The following is an 18,531-nucleotide window of genomic DNA, read 5'->3' as shown; positions in this document are numbered from 1 at the left end:
GGTAGGCGTTGTGACGAGTAGAGGTTCGGATATGAGATATCCGCTAAAGCCCATATGTTATTGGATATCAATAAGCCCTTGAATTATTGGATCGTATGGATAGATCCAATAAGAGCCAATGAGAGATTATTAGATAAAGATCCACTAATCTAAGAGGTTTGATAGTTGGATGACGATTCAATACCTAATAAGGTATGATCTATTAAGGTTAAGTTGATAGGAGATTATATAAATAGGAGAGAATCAAACACACATAGGCTAGAGGTTCTTGGTTCCCACCTCCTATTCTTCTCTCCTCTTCTTCTCCTTAGATAGCAGGCATAGAGTTTTTGATAGCGATTGGACAAGCATCGTCACAGCCCTACTGTGTGGATCACTGCTAGAGAGGAGGATGCTTGATATTCTTCATCCTCTCCTATGGATCTATTGGGATTCAGGGATATATGATCTCTCTAGGTAAAATACAAATTTTTATATACGCAGTTTTCAGTTTTATAGATTTTGAGCACCAATTTTTGCATGATGATTAACACCTTTTTGGAAAATCTAAAAATTTTATTTTTTGTTCTTCTACTACGCATGTGATGTTGCCCTTAGATTTTTCTACACTTTTTTTTTTATCATTATTTATATATCATTAAAATATTATAGTTTTAGGCTTATAATTAGTTTGATTAAGACTAGGAATTAATTTAGATAATTTATAGTATTTTTGAATAAGACTTATTGTATTTTTATTATGATGGCCAAAATACTATAGGCCAAAACACTATAATAGACGAAAAATTATTTTAAGGATAATTTATGTCTATTTTAAATTAGAGATACTATTAGAGATTACTATTTACTTTACTATCTATAATCTCATTTTAATTTTTTTAATATACCTAAAATATCTCTTTATAAATATACCAAAATATCTTTCTCTTTTTCATCTAATTTTTTCTTTTCTTTCTTCCTCTTCCGAGTGGATGATCAATGATAATGGGTAGACTAGAACCAGTTGACCGAGAACCAGTGTCAACAATAGTAACTTCCTCCTCTTTTGTAGTATGTAGAGCTAGCGATGACGATATCAGCAAAAGATTGATGGGAAGCGAGCAGGCTCAGGCTGACGATTGGCAATAACGACTTCCTCCTCTTCCACAGCTAACACAATCGACAATAACATTAATAGAAGACCGGTGACAAACAAATAGGTTGGAGTTAGTGATCGACGACACTAACTTCCTCCTCTTCTACAACTAGTAGAGACAATGATGGATAATAGCAAAAGATCGATAATAGGTGGGTTAGTGAATAGTGATAACGGGGAGTAATCATCAACAACGAGCAATGGGGAGAGTCGACAAGAGATGTGCAAGCGGGGGCGATGAGAATGAAAAAAAGAAGAGGAGAGTAAAAATAAAATTAGAGGGGTTAGAAATATTAATTTTTTTAAAAAAATATGAATAATAAAAAATAATTATGACTAATAAAAAAAGATCTTAAATAGTAATTTTTATACTATTAAAAAAAAAATCGATTAAAACATACTTAAAATGTGATTTTTTTTGTTTTGAAGGAAATCACTCTCCCGATTCTGATTCTTTCCCTTCAACAATGAAACACCCAGCGACATGGCGTTGAAAGCTAGACCAAAGCCAAAAGAAGTAAAGGAAAACTGAAAAACACTAAGCATGTCCTCTGGAACAACACTCGCACGCACAAAGGCAACATGAATCATCATCCTCTCTACCAACGTTAGAGAAATCTCTCTCTCTCTCTCTCTCTCTCTCTCTCTCGCTGTCTCTCTCTCTCTCTCTCTCTCTCTCTTCACGTTTGGCTCTCCGTAATGACTCGATAATCACGCCAAAAGCATGCACGCCGTGGAGGGAGTCCTGGGTGGACCGATCACGGCACCGTAGCCGCATTGGCGATGGTTTCAGTCCTGCCTAGAGATAGATGATGACGTACACAGATTCCGAGACCGCGGCTGTTCCAAACTGGCGTGTGCAAAGGACAGTGGCCCTGCGGATGACACGACGTGCTTCCACTAATGGGCTGTTTGCCTGTACAATCCCTTTTCAAGTCATCCACCACCGCTACCTAAAATGTCACCGGGATAAGGACCAGCTCTTCAGTTGACCCACAATTAATTCTTCGCCAATGTTTCGTGACTTCACCATCGTCGAGATCTCGAGTTTCTGTCGACCATCGTAGATAATTGTAACAGGTACCCGATTCTTCCACATAGAATAGGAAAAAATGTTACGTCTAATATGTCTCCCTCCTGATCGGATCTGTACCGCAAATCCAGCGGGAATCTGCACCGGTATTTCCACCAAATGAAACAGAGCAATCCGGAATGGCGGAGTCGCAGGCGACATGACCATTCAATGCGGTTCACCGTTCTCACGCTGTCGTCACGTCGATGCCTGTCGAGGCGCAGCCATTGGACGGTCCAGCTCCGAAGCATGGTTCCGATCAAAATAACACTACTCTGTTCCGGAGTCAAGATGGAGGGAAGATTCCCAAGTCCTTGCTGCGACCACGTGTAGGATGACGGTGGACTACTTGAGCTGTCTCGTTCCCGCTGATTCATCGTGATCTCTTCTTCTTGGCTGCTACTGGTCGACGCTGTCATCGTACCATTAAGCGACAATAGTCACCCACCATCAACCTATCAAAATCTCGCCGGTGGTTCCAAACATGACCCCACCCAAAATTGGACCTGCCCTTTCACACACTACATAGTTGGTCTCTCTCGCTGCCTTCTAGTTTCCTTCCGAAGCATTCCCAATCCCTACCAATGCACTACCTGACGACATATTCCCCATCTCTACTAATTCTTAACCGCGATCATCCAAGAATCTCGTTTACGAATCCGATCCTCACAACGATCGACGAACACGCGTCCGGGTTTTTGCTAATCAACCATATATATGATTTAATTCCAATTAGATCATTTGACGATTGACAATAGGTGGTTGGACCCACGAGAGATATTTCACGTATGGGTCGGATGTGACCTCTCGGTGATTTCAATTAGACCTATAGTGGTGTAGGAATCCTATACCACGTGCCCTATCTTTGCGACGACGCACCTAACACTAGCACGAGCCTTTCCCTCCAATCTAAATACCACGTTTCTTTCGCTACATCTGTCTGTCTAACTTGAGCCGACGTGTCGGTGCGTTCGGCTTGGCTCCGCTTGGCTCGCTGCACGTTTTACCATAACCACAGGGTACTGTTTCCGCGTGACTTGAAAGCTCGACACTTCGGGGACCTGCACTTCTCATCTTCTGGAATTCCCACAGCGGTCGCCATCGCTTTCTTCGTCTGGTATAGACGGGATCTTGGGAAGGAATGGTGCAAGTGGACTTTCGAGATCTCTGAGGCCGTCGAAGCGGACGCTTACGGGGGTTCAGGATGGGGAGGGGCTCGTTCTGGTCGGACGACGACCGGCACATGGCGGTGGCGGTGCTCGGCCACCAGGCCTTCCACTTCCTCAGCTCTAGGCACGAGACCTCCTCCGACAGCCAACTAACCGCTGTCGGCTGCGGCGACGCTGGCCTCCAGAACAAGCTTCAGGACCTCGTCGAGGGCCGCCGCTCCGCCGCCTCCTCCTCCTGGGCCTATGCGATATTCTGGCAGATATCGCGGTCCGAGTCTGGCGATCTCGTCCTCAGCTGGGGTGATGGCCACTGCCGCGAGCTGAAGGACGCGGAGGAGGTGGACGGTGGCTCCCGAAGCCACCCGCTGGAGGCTACCCGCCAGGAGATGCGCAAGCGGGTGCTCGAGAGGCTTCACGCTCTCTCCGGTGGTTCCGACGATGAGAACTACGCGCTCCAGCTGGACCGCATCACCGACTCAGAGATGTACTTCCTGGCGTCCATGTACTTCTCGTTCCCCAAAGGGGAGGACGCCCCTGGGAGGGCACTCGCGTCGGGGAAGCACATATGGATCTCGGAGGCGGCGCTGGCATCGCCGGCATGTGCCAATTACTGCGTGCGGGCGTTTCTTGCAAGGTCAGCGGGGTTTCGGACCATCGTCTTCGTGCCGTTCGACGCGGGAGTGCTCGAATTGGGGTCAGTGGATCCCGTGCTGGAGAGCTTCGAGACGCTGCACAAGATTAGGTCCGTGTTCTGTCAGGGCCGCAATAAGGCCGCAGCGGTAGGCGAGAAGATGGACGAGAACAATTCTCACGTTTCGGCTTCGCGCTTTGGGTCCAGTAGCCACATCCCGGCCGAATATGCCAAGATCTTTGGAAATGATTTGAACCTTGGACGTGCTCAGCTCGACGGGAGGGCAACTTCGGCCGTGAAGGCGAAGAAGCCGCCATCGGAAATGATCGCGAGGCACGGAGACCACCTCAAGGCGAACCCGCTCGGTGATGCTGCAGCGTTGCTCGAATGGAATCAGAATCACAACGTGAATTCTCATCAACAGAAATTTGGTAATAGCGTAGCGTATGTTCGACATGTCAACGGGTTTGTCAGGGACGACCGTCCAAGAACGAACCCGTTCCAGCCTCAGAAACTGCAGCCGCAACAGCAGCAGCGCCAGCAACCGCTGTCTCAGTCCGGGCAAATCGATTTCAGAGCAGGTGGGGCGGACCCCGGCGTCGTGGTTAGTCGTTTGGGCGCGTTCGACTCGGAGCTCTCCGACGTCGAGGCCCCGTGCAAGGAAGATACACCAGGCACGACGGAAGAGCGGAGGCCGAGAAAGAGGGGCCGGAAACCGGCCAATGGCAGGGAGGAGCCGCTAAACCACGTGGAAGCCGAGCGCCAGAGGAGGGAGAAGCTCAACCAGAGGTTCTACGCCCTGAGAGCCGTGGTGCCCAACATCTCGAAGATGGACAAGGCCTCCCTGCTCGGCGACGCCATATCCTACATCACGGAGCTCCAGAAGAAGCTCAAGGAGATGGAGGCCGAGAGGGAGATGTGGGGCGACCCGTGCTTAATGGACTACAAGCGGCGGTCGCAGTGCCCTGATATCGACGTCCAGGTTGCTCAGGGCGAGGTAATCGTTCGCGTGACCTGCCCACTGGAAAGTCACCCCGTGTCCGAGGTCATCCAAGCTTTCAAGAACTCACAGATCAATGTGGCGGACTCCTGTGTGACTTCAAACAACGACAGTGTCCTGCACACGTTTGTGGTGAAATCGCCGGTCGCAGAGCAGCTCACTAAGGAGAAACTAATCGCCGGTCGCAGAGCAGCTCACTAAGGAGAAACTAATCGCCGCTTTCAACTCGTGAGATGACCGCGACGTGATGCTCTGCATCTCTCGCATCCATCGATCTGTAGCTGAATCGCTGGATGTCCATAGGTACACTGTAATACAACAAAGCTATAACCCTGGCAAGCTAAACTCGATGTGTAAGCTCACTCACCATTTGCCTACTGCAGTTGTATAAGTGGGTGATCAAATGTAACCCAAGTTTACTTAGTTACTCCATTAATCTAATTCTCATTTGTCGGTATCCTTTTTCCTGTTGCCACTCATTCAAATATCTATATGATAACACCACAAATGACGGGGCTTTTGGACAGCATACAGATAGATTCACACCGTCGGTGAGAACTTTATATTAGATCTATCAACCCAAACCTGGTTGCCAAATTTCACAGGTGCCCAGGAATCATAGCTGCACATAGTAACACTGCCGGTGAAGAGGAGGAGTGCATTAAATAGGCGTTGTCAACTTGAGCATGATGTCCATGATTGTGCTCCTTTTGCTTTTGCTGATAGTAGCTTCTGTCGCTATGGTGAATGAAGATTGTTGAGAAAGAGAGAGCTTATGTGTATGTTTTCCCCAGTTGGCCACTACTGAACAACAACTAAAGCAAGGAACAAACACGAGTACTACTAGTACCAGTTAACACAACAGGTCATCCTGAGGTAAATATAATGTTCCATGTTAGTAGTAGACTGCTTGCTCCCAGTGCCATTGCATATCAAATTTTTGAGCATGGATGTGATTTAGAAAAGACAATCTATTGTACGGTATGTGGCATCTACTGTAAAAGGAAACGACATAAGAAGCTTGTGATTATATCATCTGCTTTGTTGTTTCTCGATCACAAGACTCCTGCATCTCTTTCTTCTCTGGCTGGATTCTGCTTTGTAAGCCTCAGCATCTTCATGCTCTCATGCGACCCAGTAACTTTCAGAGAAGAACAGGTCTTTGTACAGTTTTCCAAGGGACAGCAGCTATGTGGAAGACGCACCCTTTTGCATTAGGCTTCCATGGAGTTGGGACTTAGAAGGGTCTGATGATATATCTTCGTTAATGATTCGAACTCGATAAAGTCGATAGAGCAATATAAGAAGATGATACCCTTTTTTTTTTTTTTGGGGCTAAAATCTTAATCGAATTCACGTCGACGGTCGGGTCGGCCCATAGCGACAGCGGCCCAAACAGCCACGGAAGACGCAGCAGCTTCGACTGTCGGATCACATCAGCAGCGTCGTTTGACTAGTCAACGCAGCTTCCACTGCATCAGTACAAAATTAGTGCGATCGTTAGATCGATCCGCTCCATTTAAACGGCCGACGCTAAAGCCAACGTCCGCATACTGTTCTCAGTACGTCACCCTCCCTTAGCACGAGGATCCCTGCGGAACTCGATGCGAATTGGTGATGACCCGGACGCGCACGCAGCCACCCCCACCCCCCACTTCTTTGTGGATGCGAAACGAGCTTCGAGTGAGCGAAGCGAGAGAGAGAAGGCGGATGGAGCTTATCAGAGGAAAGCCGCATCGCGGGTGAAGTTTTCTACTACTGGCGCTGCACCTCTCGCAGCAGAGGAGGTGCACATCTCGCCGAGTGCGCCAACGATCTGCTCTCGCAACCTCGACTTTCTTCCGTTTTCTTTCGATTCACCGCTCGATCGTTTAGGGTCTCCTCAACTCTGCTGGCGAGATCAAACTCTTTGCTTTATTCTTTTCTTTTCTTTTTCCTCTCCTCGAGCAAGGGTTTTCGATTCGATGGATGAGATTTAGTGCAAAGACAGAATTTTAATTTCCTGTATTTTGATTTTGTTTCCTAAGATCAGATACTGGTTACGGTTCTTGATCTGTTCTTCCCTGCTCTTCTTTTCAAGAATAGCCACCGATGTTGGAGGCAGTTCTGTCCACGGAGAACACAAGTGGCGAAGCCACTAATATTTTCTAGGATGTTTATTGTAGCAATGCAGTCGGGTTTTGTTCTGGACTTGAAACCATTCCGTGTGACAAATGGATGAAAGTGGCTTTGTTGATTATATAGCTAGGGTTTCTATTCCGATATACCCATATGCTGCAAGAAAAAAAGAGGGTCTTGCTGGATGTAGGTAGATTTGTTATGTAGGCAAATCTCTTGGAATGAATTCTGGTAACCAGAAAGGTGTTTGGACATGAATTCTACGATCGACGAGATCACCCTCCTTCGGCAATCCCAGGCCCGGTCCACGAGCCATCGTATGGTCGTGAGAGGGATCGGGGAAGAAATCGACTTGGAGATAGGCCCTGGGGATGATGACCCTTCCTTCTCCAGCACCACCCTTGTTGGCGTGCCCACACAGGAATCTTCTGCTCCCCAGGAGCAAGAAGATCACAAGCAGCTTCTTTTGGCATCTCAAGTTCCCAGTCAGGGTCAGCAGCAGCTAGTGAAGGTGCCGCAGGGAAAGAGAAAGAAGAAGGTAGTGAAGAAGTGGAGGGAGGAGTGGGCAGATACCTACAAGTGGGCTTATGTAGATGTACATGAGGGCACGACAAGGATTTTTTGCTCGGTTTGCAGAGAGTATGGAAGGAAGCACAGGAGGAACCCGTATGGAAATGAGGGAAGTAGAAATATGCAAATGAGTGCACTGGAAGAGCATAACAACAGCTTGCTGCATAAGGAGGCTCTTCGGCTCCAGATGGCATCTAAGGATAAGGGTCTCCCGGTCATTGAGAAATCTGTTTATGTTAAAGGTTAGTATGTCGTTTACCACATGTCATTTTTTCTTATCATCATTGATTCTCCAATGCCCCTTCAGCCATTTGCTGTCTAAATTGGTATTGATATCATTATTTGATATTTTTTGCTGGGCAGTGCTACGGTCTAGATTCTTGAGGCAATGGACTTACTTTGTGTTTTCGTCTTAAGAAAAAAAAAATCATGCTTGGAAAAGTTCCTGAAATGTCAGATCACCTGTTCTTACCATCGACATCTTCATATCTCTCTGCTATCACGTATAGTTCTGGAATATCATTCTAGTTGTTCTTTGAACTTAAAACTCTTAGATATCACACTTCAACAAAGGATGTTTACTAGAATGTTCCAAATCTCTCTATGAATCTTCATAGTTGATAATGTGTTGGGTTCTTGGACATAGGTGCTTAAAATCTATGTTGGTCAACATTATTAATGCTATGTCATAAGTGTGTGGAACTTAGGTCACAAACTCTGGAAGTAATGCTAAGGATATTTTCAATTGTGAGTAATTTTCTGGTTGGACCATTTTTTTTGTTATTCAATAGATAAAATTATAAGCTTTTAATGATTAAGTCTAGGATCTATCTAAGATCTAATGTTTTTTCTTTGATCTTATCCGCCTGAATCTTCATTATTTGTTGTACTAAATGTGGGTTTGTTGCTTGCAAATGTTTCTTGGAACATAGCATTAATGTCGAAATCTGCTAGTTCGGTTCTTGAGTCAGTTTTGAGAAGGGATCCTCATGAAGTTGAGTTTATACAGTCTGTACAAGAGGTGGTTCATTCTTTAGAACCTGTGTTGGTGAAAAACTCTCAGTAAGTGTCATCTTTGAACATTCACAAGTATGTTTCTATGTACATGAGATAACTAGATTTTCAATGACACCTTTTAACCAATGTTAGTTATTGTAAGCATTGAATTCTGTTGTCAGGTATGTTCACATCCTGGAACGGTTATTAGAACCCGAACGAGCACTCATATTTCGAGTGCCTTGGGTTGATGACAGGGGAGAGACCCATGTTAACCGAGGCTTCCGAGTGCAGTTTAGCCAGGCGCTGGGTCCGTGTAGGGGTGGCCTTCGTTTTCATCCCTCAATGAACTTAAGTATTGCAAAATTTCTAGGTTTTGAACAGGTAAGGACTTCTTTAGCAGCTTTTCTTTTTACATGCAGTCATGCACATATGCTGCCTGATTCTGTTATTGGATGGTGCTGCTCTTACTTTTCTAATCTTAATTAATATTATTATGCATAGTAGATATTGCTTTCTAAGTGTTTTCCCTGATTGGTGTTTTCTTGAGGTCATTATAATAATAGCAGAGTTGATGTTCATATTGTCTGTTGGAAAACATGCTTCACTAATTAAGAATCTTGGTTGATTTCTGATGAGTATATTCTGACATTACCAACTATTGACTCTTTTTTTGTGCAGACCTTAAGGAATGCTTTATCTCCATTTAAGCTTGGAGGTGCTGGGGGAGGAAGTGATTTTGATCCAATGGGAAAAAGTGAAACTGAGGTAACTCTTACGTTGAGTTCTGTTATGCATTCATGTCTTGTTTACATTTTACATTATCTTTACAAGTATATGACACATTCTAGCAGATCATGCGATTTTGTCAGAGCTTTATGGATGAACTATATAAATATTTGGGTCCTGATGAGGTAGTTGAAGCATAATTATAATTCAAGTGTCATCAATCAAACAAACTGGACATGTAAGTCATGTTTGTTTACAATGTTTATGTAGGATCTTCCTTCAGAAGATATGGGTGTTGGCCCGAGGGAAATGGGCTACCTCTTTGGGCAGTATAGACGCCTTGCTGGTCATTTCCAGGTACATTTTGCCTTTGCAGAATGAATCATTAAGCAATAAAACTTTTTATGTAGGTATTCTTCTTTGATAACCTTCAAAATGCATTTACTCTACCAACATGCTTGTAATGTCTCTGTTTATTACCATTTTGGGTTAATAGGTGCTTATTAATGTGAAAAAGTGGATATCCTTGTAATAAGTTCTAGATGTGCTTTGATGTAACGATTCTTTAGTTATTGTCTAACACGACTGAGATTCTCCTAATCATGCTTCGTGTGCAATTACTTGTTTTCACCAGTACTTATTACAAGAGAGCCTGAATTGTGTATGTCCTCTTCATATGATTGATTTTCAAGTTCTACACCAGTACTTATTACAAGAGAGTCTGAATTGTGTATGTCTTCTTCATATGATTGATTTTCAAGTTCTACCTTTTTTATCAGTTGTTTAACTAGAAAGCTATAACTAATATGATCATTTTATAATTTTATAAAAAGAAATCAATCAGAAAGGGCACGCATGACAATGACTGTCATTTACTAATGAGAAATGTGCAACTTTAAATCTCTTACCTATAAAGTTTTAGCTTGATTTGAAAATTTGTTGATTTTTCTACAATGACAAACTTGAAGTCATTGTTTACATTGTCATTTATATTTAACTTCTCTGTTGTTAAAAAAATATATAAAAAAAAAAACTACTTTAGTTTTTCATAATTGGCCCACTATCCAATCATAAGCAATTAGGATTAAAGTCTTTGGTATTGTTGTTTGAGGATTTGGTTAGTCAGCCTGTTTTAGTTTGAATTAAGGGCCCTAAACGGGCTTTTGCCATTTTTCAACTCTGCTATATACAATACTAGTAGTCTAGTACATGCCCATATGAGCTTGACCTTGTTAAACACTCAAATAAATGAATCATTTATTACAAGTATAATCATCATGTATTCCAACATCATTACTGAATGTAGATCGTGTTACTGCTTTTCTTGTGTATTCTGTCTCTTTGTAGTTCAGTCTATAACTTGTGGTAGCTTTGTTTCTATATTGTTTTAAAAAATAATATAATTTATGAGAAAACTCGTCAAGACTTGGACCAAGTTTTCAGGAATTCAGTTAATCGTTGGATTAGGTAATTTTGTGATAAACATAATGTTTATTTATAATAGCTAACCTTATAACATATTGTTAGGCAATACAAAAATCATATGCACAGTGAGGTCATTCACATATACGTGCTTGTGGATGCTCAAAACTACATGATTCTGAAAAATGAACAACTCTGAGTGCCATTTGTTCTAGTCACACCAGTCAAGCAGTTTACAAGGAATGTATCAACAGTTTAACAAGCATGATAATATGAAGCTAAGAAACTAACTAAATCAAACATTGTACGTTGCATATGCCAATTTTAATTTTGGTTGTAGTTCAGTATCCAGACTTGGGATATACATTGATGAATTGGATGAATCCTGGGAGTTCTTCCATGTTTTGGATAATGCAAATGTGCAACTTAAGCACAGAGAAAGTATAACAATTTTACTGTTGTAATATGTCCAACATAAGAAGATTCTCACGGAAGCCATTTATATTGAACTTATAATGCCTGGTGATTAATATGTACTTTCTGTACATTTTAGGATTATTTAGCATATAAGTGCATTTAAATAAAAGATAAAATCCATGAAATTTTCCTGTTATTTGTTGTCCTTCTGTTTATAGATGTCTTCTCTCTGGATTTCATGGTTATGCTCATGCAGGGAAGTTTTACAGGACCAAGGATATTCTGGTCTGGTTCCACTCTTCGTACTGAAGCTACTGGCTATGGACTGGTGCCTTACATTATAATAAATTTTGGACTTTTCTTTTTATAATTTTTATGCTTCTTGAATAATTTATTATGTGCTTTTTGCATTCTGATGTTAGCTTTTCGTTACTGCAGGTTTTCTTTGCACGTCTTATTCTGGCGGACATGAACAAGGAACTCAAAGGATTAAGGTTTATGGAATTCCAAAGCCTCATATAGAACTAAGAGAAGCAAGTATTAATAACATAGTTATGTAAATTTGTGAAATATAGGTTTGACCAAAGTTCTTAATTTTGAGTACCGGAACCATACTGACTTTACCCGTATCCGTACCAGTCCAAACTGTACAGACATACCTTGTCAGTCTATTGGTACATACTGAGTTTTAAAAAATTCTGAAAAATAAAAGTTACCGTACAGACTATACACTGGGTGCATTACCCAGCTTACCCTGGTCTATATGTTGGTAGGCTATTGGACCGGTAAATATCGCCTATACTTGAACCGTACCAGGTGGTATTGCAAACCTTGGGTTTGACCACAGGATGCCTTGATAACACACCCACTGCAATTGACTCGCCAGCCTCTGAATTGAAGGATGTAACTTTCTGTGCTCTCTTACTGTATTTTGCTCGCTCGCCTGCCATGAGTATTAGTTAAGAGTTGTATGATATGCAATTGAGCTTTTGCAAAACTTCAGTGTTTATTTTTCACTTTTGTGCTTCTCAAGCAAAATTTTGAAACTAGAACCAAGGATTTAAACCTTCATATCGGTACCTGTACTGATTGCTGCTTGGACCGGTTATGCACATCAGTGTGGGAGGTATACCAGCTGGCTTAGATGATAATAATCACAAAAAGAGAACCAAAACAGGACAAAAGTAAAAAAGGTAGTTAAAGCAGATAGGGATGGTCTGGGAGGATGCAACTCTAGCCACCCCTTGGTTGAGGTAGTTCGTGGTTAAATTAAAAGGGAACCCATTTTTATGAAGACTGGGCAGCATGAACAGTGCTGCCAAAACTGGAAATCCTTTAATAAACTCTGAACAGTCTGTCTTTTAACTTATAAATTTTCCCTCCACACTCGCCAAACACTTCTATCTATTTTTAGCTTTTATACACCCAAATTGAATTGCTAATAATATCTTATCTTTTCGATTTCAGATGTGTAATAAGTGGTGCTGGGAAGATAGCAATGCATGTCTTGGAGAAGCTTTTTTCCTGTGGTGCTATCCCTATTACTATTTCAGGTATCTTTTTAATTTTATTTAGATGATGGGAAAATTTAACTTCTGTGTCGATGATCACTTGCTTGCCCTTAAATGGATAAACCTTTTTTTGTTAGTTTACAATACAATACCATTTCACTTGCATTTGGATTCAGAAAATAAGTTTTTGAACTGGTTGATTATATACTAAATAGCCCATGGATCCTGTTTCAAGTATTGCAGTTTGATATTTGTTTTTTATGATCTGTTGTTTATTTCTGGTGTTGGGAATCTATAGTGATACTTATCTAACAAATGTTTGCATAGTATTAGCTCACTGTCAATTTATCTATTGTTTTTGTTGCCTTCGTATAAAAGCCATTACGTGTTTGCTTCTTATCTGTTCACACCAAGTGAGTGTCAAGGACTTCACTTTCTGATTGTCTATTGTTATTTTCTTATCATGGTTTGCTAAACACCTCTTATTATCACTAGTATTGAAAGTTAGAGATTCTTGCTTGAGTATGGCTATAGGGAGAATATGTGACACCAAATGTCAATTTTGATGTTCTAGGATGTAACATATTGGTCAAGTTAGTTAAACTGCAACTTGAGGTTTGTTGTTGCAGGGTAGAGGCCTTTTCAGATTCTTGAGCTCTCTATTCTAGCAACTTACGTAAACAGATGGCGAAACCCTCATATTCCAGCAGTCCAGATATGATTTTCAGGAAATTCTATGCTCATTAAGCTTATGAAAGGGCTAGGTTGTATTGACATTCATGGTTTGACAATCATCTGCCACAAATTTGTTTCTCCTAGTATAAAGAGTTCATTGCAAATTAGTTATATGATGCCTATGTAGTTGTTTGTGAAAAGTCATAATACAAATGAAAATTGTTTTACGAAACCTATTTATTTTTCTATGGAATGGTCATCTTTATACTTCATATGTTATGTAACACTTTGTGCTTTAGCAGATTCCAAGGGCTATTTACTAGATGAGGATGGATTTGATTTTGTGAAATTATCATTCCTTCGGGACATTAAGGTTCAACAAAAGAGTCTGAGGTGCTGATTTGTTATTCCAATAATGTCTCATTATGGTTCTATGGCAATATATATATATATTCATAAATGTGTTATTTGGCAGAGACTACTTGAAATCAAATCCAAGGGCTAAATACTTTGAAGGTGCAAAACCTTGGAGTGAACAATGTGATATAGCCTTTCCTTGTGCTTCTCAAAATGAAATAGACCAACGTGATGCTGTTGCTTTAATTAATTCTGGCTGCCAAATACTTATAGAAGGTGTGCAACCTATATACTACAGGGATCTTACTTGTCCTTTGATATAAAAAATTCTCTATCAACAAGCAGGTTCGACTATGCCCTGTACTCCTCAAGCATTTGATGTTCTAAGAAAAGCTAACATACTGGTTGCTCCAGCAAAGACTGCTAGTGCTGGAGGGGTAATTTACTCTTTTACATGTTTGATTTAGGCCCACTTACTGAGTATCTTTAATTTTGGAGAAAATGTGTATTATTATGTACATATGTGCTTCTAAAATATGTACCAATTCTGATTAAAATGCTGTTTCCTTTATGCTTTTAATAAAAGTATAGATTGTCATCTTATGTTGTCGAGCTTATACTTTTTGTGTGGCAAGAGAGCCTATATTGGTCCTTGCTTCAGTTGGTTCTCATCGCTCTTGCTTTTTCTGTTTTCTTGAGTTTCATATGTTCCTATACGTCTCCCAGTCTCAAAATTTCCTGTTCATTTTTATTACTACTGAGATGCCTTTTTTCCTATGGGAGTATTTATCTTATTGAGCTTATTTTTTTCCATATCATTGGCCAATCAGGTCTTGATGACTGAAAGCAGACTAATTCTTTCAGAATATGGTTTGGTTCATCTGCAAATTACCTCAATAGTTGTAGACTGAAGTGATCATATGACCATTTAAAGCTAATTTCACTTGGATCACTTCATGTAAATAGCTGAATTCGTCTACCATGGGCTGTATTTAGACCTACCGATCTACCTGTAACCTAGATTCAAAGTTTTAGATTCTACACCCATATCAGTTCTTTGATGGACTGGTACATATTTGGTTTGTATCAGCATACAGGCACATGGTATGCTGGTCTGTGGTGTGGTACCAAAGAGGGTGGGGGTGTATTGAGGAGGAAGAATGGAAGGAGAAGCAAGGTTTGCAATTTCGAATAATACTGTCCGGTACGGGCGGTACGTACTGGTTCACCAATTGATCGGTACATGGACTACTCGTTACCGGACGGAACGATATATATATAAACGAGGCGACGTCGCCCCGCGTGGGAGAAGGAAAAGGCAACGTTGCCTTTTTCGGCGATGTTGCCGAGGCGACGCGACGTTGCCTTTTATAAAAATATGATATATATAAATATTAATATATTTATATATAAATATATAAATATATTTATATTTATATAAATATATTTTCGGCGACGTTGCCCTGCATGGGAGAAGGAAAAGGCGACGTCATTGAGGTGATATGATGTCGCCTTTTATAAAAAAAAATATATAAAAATATATATAATCTTTTATATATAAATAAATAAATAAATAAATATATATATATATATATATATATACCGAGCGGTATACTGCTCGATATATAATATCGTATCGTACCGAGCTAACGTCGAAACTTCAGTACGGTACGATATTGCATACCTTGAGGAGAAGTATCCCAATTGGATGGGTGGTGTTGTGAGGAGAAAAACAAGGCTGCAGATGACCCTAAGACCTGCTACCCCTCCAAAAAATAAGGGTGGTCCACATTTTATTTCACAGCTGGGCCAGTAAATATTGCTTGGTATATACTGGAGGAGAAAGAGGAGGATGAGGATGAGCAGATGTGGAGGAGGAGGTGGAGGGGAGGAGGAGAAGAGGAGGAAGAAGGAAAGGATGAGATGGAGAAGTATTGGGAGACTGGTCGGGCAGTGGTGTGTGGAGAAAAATCCAAGGCTGCAGATGCATTTAACCGTGAGACCAGCTGCCTCTAAAACCAAAAATGGACTAGACATGCTATTGCCAGCCTACAATTAACATGAGTGCTGCATGTGATACCACACACTTCGACCTAAGACTTGGTAAATATATTATCCATGGATCATATGAATTGTAATTTTTTTTATTACATTATTTATTTTGTCAAAACTTTTATCACTTCATGGAAGGTGCAAAAATCCTCCATAGTAGTCTGTCACAGAAAATATTTTGGCATTTCTTGCAACTAAATTGTATCTAGGTCCTGCACTCTCGGCTGCAACCTGTTGTGTAATTCCATGTGCCACATACTTAATAGTTAATACAGCATCTTTTGTTGAATATTGTTATATTTTACCTACTCATCTTAGTAAAATCTTGAAGTTTGCAATTTTTGTACAAAAAGAAAACCTTTATCATGATAGGACTTGGGTATCATGTTATCTTATCTGTGTATACTATTATATCTTGTATCTCCAACTTCTAGCTGTGTAAGCATATATTGTATGTGCGCTTAGTGATAATTAATGTACACCTGTAGCATGTATCTTCTTTTTTATGCATATATTTGTGGAGGGAGTGTGTTTATGTCTTAGTACATGTATATATATGGCTTGGCTGTTCAAGTCTTTACTTTAACAAGTTACTCCCCTGTTATGTTTTCTTTGTAACAGGTTGCAGTTGGGGAACTTGAACTTAGCCATGAGTGCAACTTGATGCAATGGTCACCCGAGGACTTCGAGGCTAAACTACAGGTATCTTCACTCTTTCTCATATTTTAATGTTTGTCCTTCCATAGCAATTATTTGCTAGACGTTGTCCAGAATACAGTTAGCAAAATTTCCATGCAATACAATTTAGTCTCCTGTGCGGCTACCTTTGGGCTAACAGATTGCACCTGTAACTTTGTGAGAAACAAATATTTTTTTGATAGTTTATGTGGATGACAATCATAATGGATCTTGTAATACTCATACAGTACCTTCGGATCAATCTCATCAGTTTTGAAGTTTTCTTATCTTTTCTTAATATGGAGATTCAAACATGTCCCTACAACCTCTATTTTCTCAAAGCTGATCAAATAAATATTGCAAAATTTTATGCTTGTTCTTTATATTCATATTCATGACAGGTAATTCTCTTATAAAGATGATAGACAGAGGTCTTACTTGAGTTCACCTTTCTTGTGATGTTTCGAACAATCCATCCTAAGAAGCAAACCTGGTGGTGCTTTAAGCTCTTAAACAATCATCAAAACAAACAAACAGGCCTTGTGGATTTTTTATATTCTGACAAAAACATGCTGTATTGAGATTGTCATTTTAACCATATACTCCACCTATTTACTTATTTCTCATTGGTTATTGGTAATAGGAGATGATGAAGCAGATACATGAGAAGTCCCTGAAAGCTGCAAGTGAATATGGTTGTATGAAGGATAGTCCAGAGTAAGTGTTGCTGAAGCAATCTATGTATCTCTATCTTTTAATTAATCGTATTTTTAATTTTACTTCCTTCAGTAATTCAATATAGGGCCACCAATCCATTGACCGCTCTTAAGGTGCCATTGGCAAGGGTGTACACGGGCTAGGTTGTTTCTGTTTCAAACCAAACCTATCTAGATCAGCTTTCTGAATCATGGAACTGAAACAACATTATGTAACAATGACTGCAAAATCAGCAGACCATTTCCTAATTATTTCAGATTGAATGCTGGGATTCTTTCTCCTTATTGATCCTGTTGAATAAAATGTTACTTGTCATATTAAGGGCCATTGAATTCCTTTTTTGTTATTTCTAACAAAGTCCTTTGAAGTCTCTTTCTACGTGTGTTATTTATCTCTGCTACTGTTATGCACAGATTCTCTCTTTTGGTTTTGTTGCAGAGCCTTGGTGCATGGTGGAAACATCTGCGCTTTCCTGAATCTTGCTCACGCTCTGATAGATCAAGGATGCGTGTGAATCAAGGTTCAAGGGTTAAACAACCATCGTTGTACAGGGAGTATATGGCTACGAAGATGCAGCCTCATGTATATATAGCATGTAAAAAACACGGATCAGCCTTCCATCCTTGATATGTATATGTGGCATTCCACATGGCATGCAAGCTTTCCTTTCTCTTCTAATGAAATGTAAATGTTGAAAGTAGTGGCTTAGCTTGCGACTCTGTACAATAGATAGCTGTGAGGAAAGGTCAAATGTAGTAATGTTCTGTATGCTTGGTCACCATTTGGAAGTCTGTGAAGCTATTCTGGTCATAAAGGGGATTGTGTGTTACCATTCTTTCAATTGCAACTGACATATTCTAGTCAAGCTGTGACACTGGATTTGTTCTTTTCTTTGACTGTTTCACCGGTGTGTGTCTTCCTTGGATTCTGAGCACTTGTAATCTTTGAACTGACCCTTCCCAACCTGAGAAAGATGGACCGATCCGTCAAGTCGAATGTGACTCCTCTTTTAGATGGAAGCTGCTGTTTCTGGCTTCTTGACATGGAAGAACGAGACGGAATCCGTGATCAAGAGATGCACATTCCTGTGCCTTCCACCTAACGTCAAAGGAGTAATAACATATGAATGAGTTCAATGAGGAATATGGATCTTTTGGAGACAAACCAGAGTTCCTCGACTACTAATGTACAATCTGCAAGATGTCTTCTGGTTCGGTAGCTCTTTATCTGCAACTTGGTTGCTGCAGCATCAAGCTGGCTCAATGGCCTGGGCGAAGTCAGT

The 18,531-nt window shown here is 40.8% G+C and overlaps 2 protein-coding genes across 9 annotated transcripts; both read left to right on the top strand.

Moving 5' to 3' along the window:
• Positions 1-3,087: 3,087 nt before the first annotated feature.
• Positions 3,088-5,464, top strand: LOC103972919 (transcription factor MTB1-like). The gene has a single exon (XM_009387317.3). The coding sequence runs from the start codon at positions 3,412-3,414 to the stop codon at positions 5,206-5,208; it is 1,797 nt and encodes a 598-aa protein (XP_009385592.2). The 5' UTR covers positions 3,088-3,411; the 3' UTR covers positions 5,209-5,464.
• A 1,118-nt stretch (positions 5,465-6,582) lies between these two features.
• On the top strand, positions 6,583-18,114 carry LOC135585551 (uncharacterized). 8 transcript variants are annotated; one of them, XM_065144083.1, is made up of 15 exons: positions 6,583-7,937; positions 8,628-8,757; positions 8,874-9,075; positions 9,373-9,459; positions 9,543-9,605; positions 9,691-9,777; positions 11,516-11,587; positions 11,698-11,753; positions 12,727-12,812; positions 13,748-13,838; positions 13,921-14,078; positions 14,148-14,239; positions 16,476-16,556; positions 17,176-17,249; positions 17,322-17,661. In XM_065144083.1, the coding sequence occupies exons 1-15, from the start codon at positions 7,379-7,381 to the stop codon at positions 17,332-17,334; spliced, it is 1,851 nt and encodes a 616-aa protein (XP_065000155.1). In that variant the 5' UTR covers positions 6,583-7,378; the 3' UTR covers positions 17,335-17,661. The 8 variants fall into 8 exon arrangements, 6 of the variants coding, with proteins under 6 accessions (XP_065000155.1, XP_065000150.1, XP_065000154.1 ...); XM_065144080.1 differs by lacking the exon at positions 17,322-17,661 and adding an exon at positions 17,688-18,114 and having other exon boundaries at positions 6,584-7,937; XM_065144081.1 differs by lacking the exon at positions 17,322-17,661 and adding an exon at positions 17,688-18,114 and having other exon boundaries at positions 6,586-7,937; positions 9,546-9,605.
• Positions 18,115-18,531: the final 417 nt, after the last annotated feature.

The sequence above is a fragment of the Musa acuminata genome, chromosome BXJ3-3, assembly GCF_036884655.1.
Source record: "Musa acuminata AAA Group cultivar baxijiao chromosome BXJ3-3, Cavendish_Baxijiao_AAA, whole genome shotgun sequence".
NCBI lineage: Eukaryota > Viridiplantae > Streptophyta > Magnoliopsida > Zingiberales > Musaceae > Musa > Musa acuminata.
This window is presented reverse-complemented; position numbering and strand designations above follow the sequence as displayed.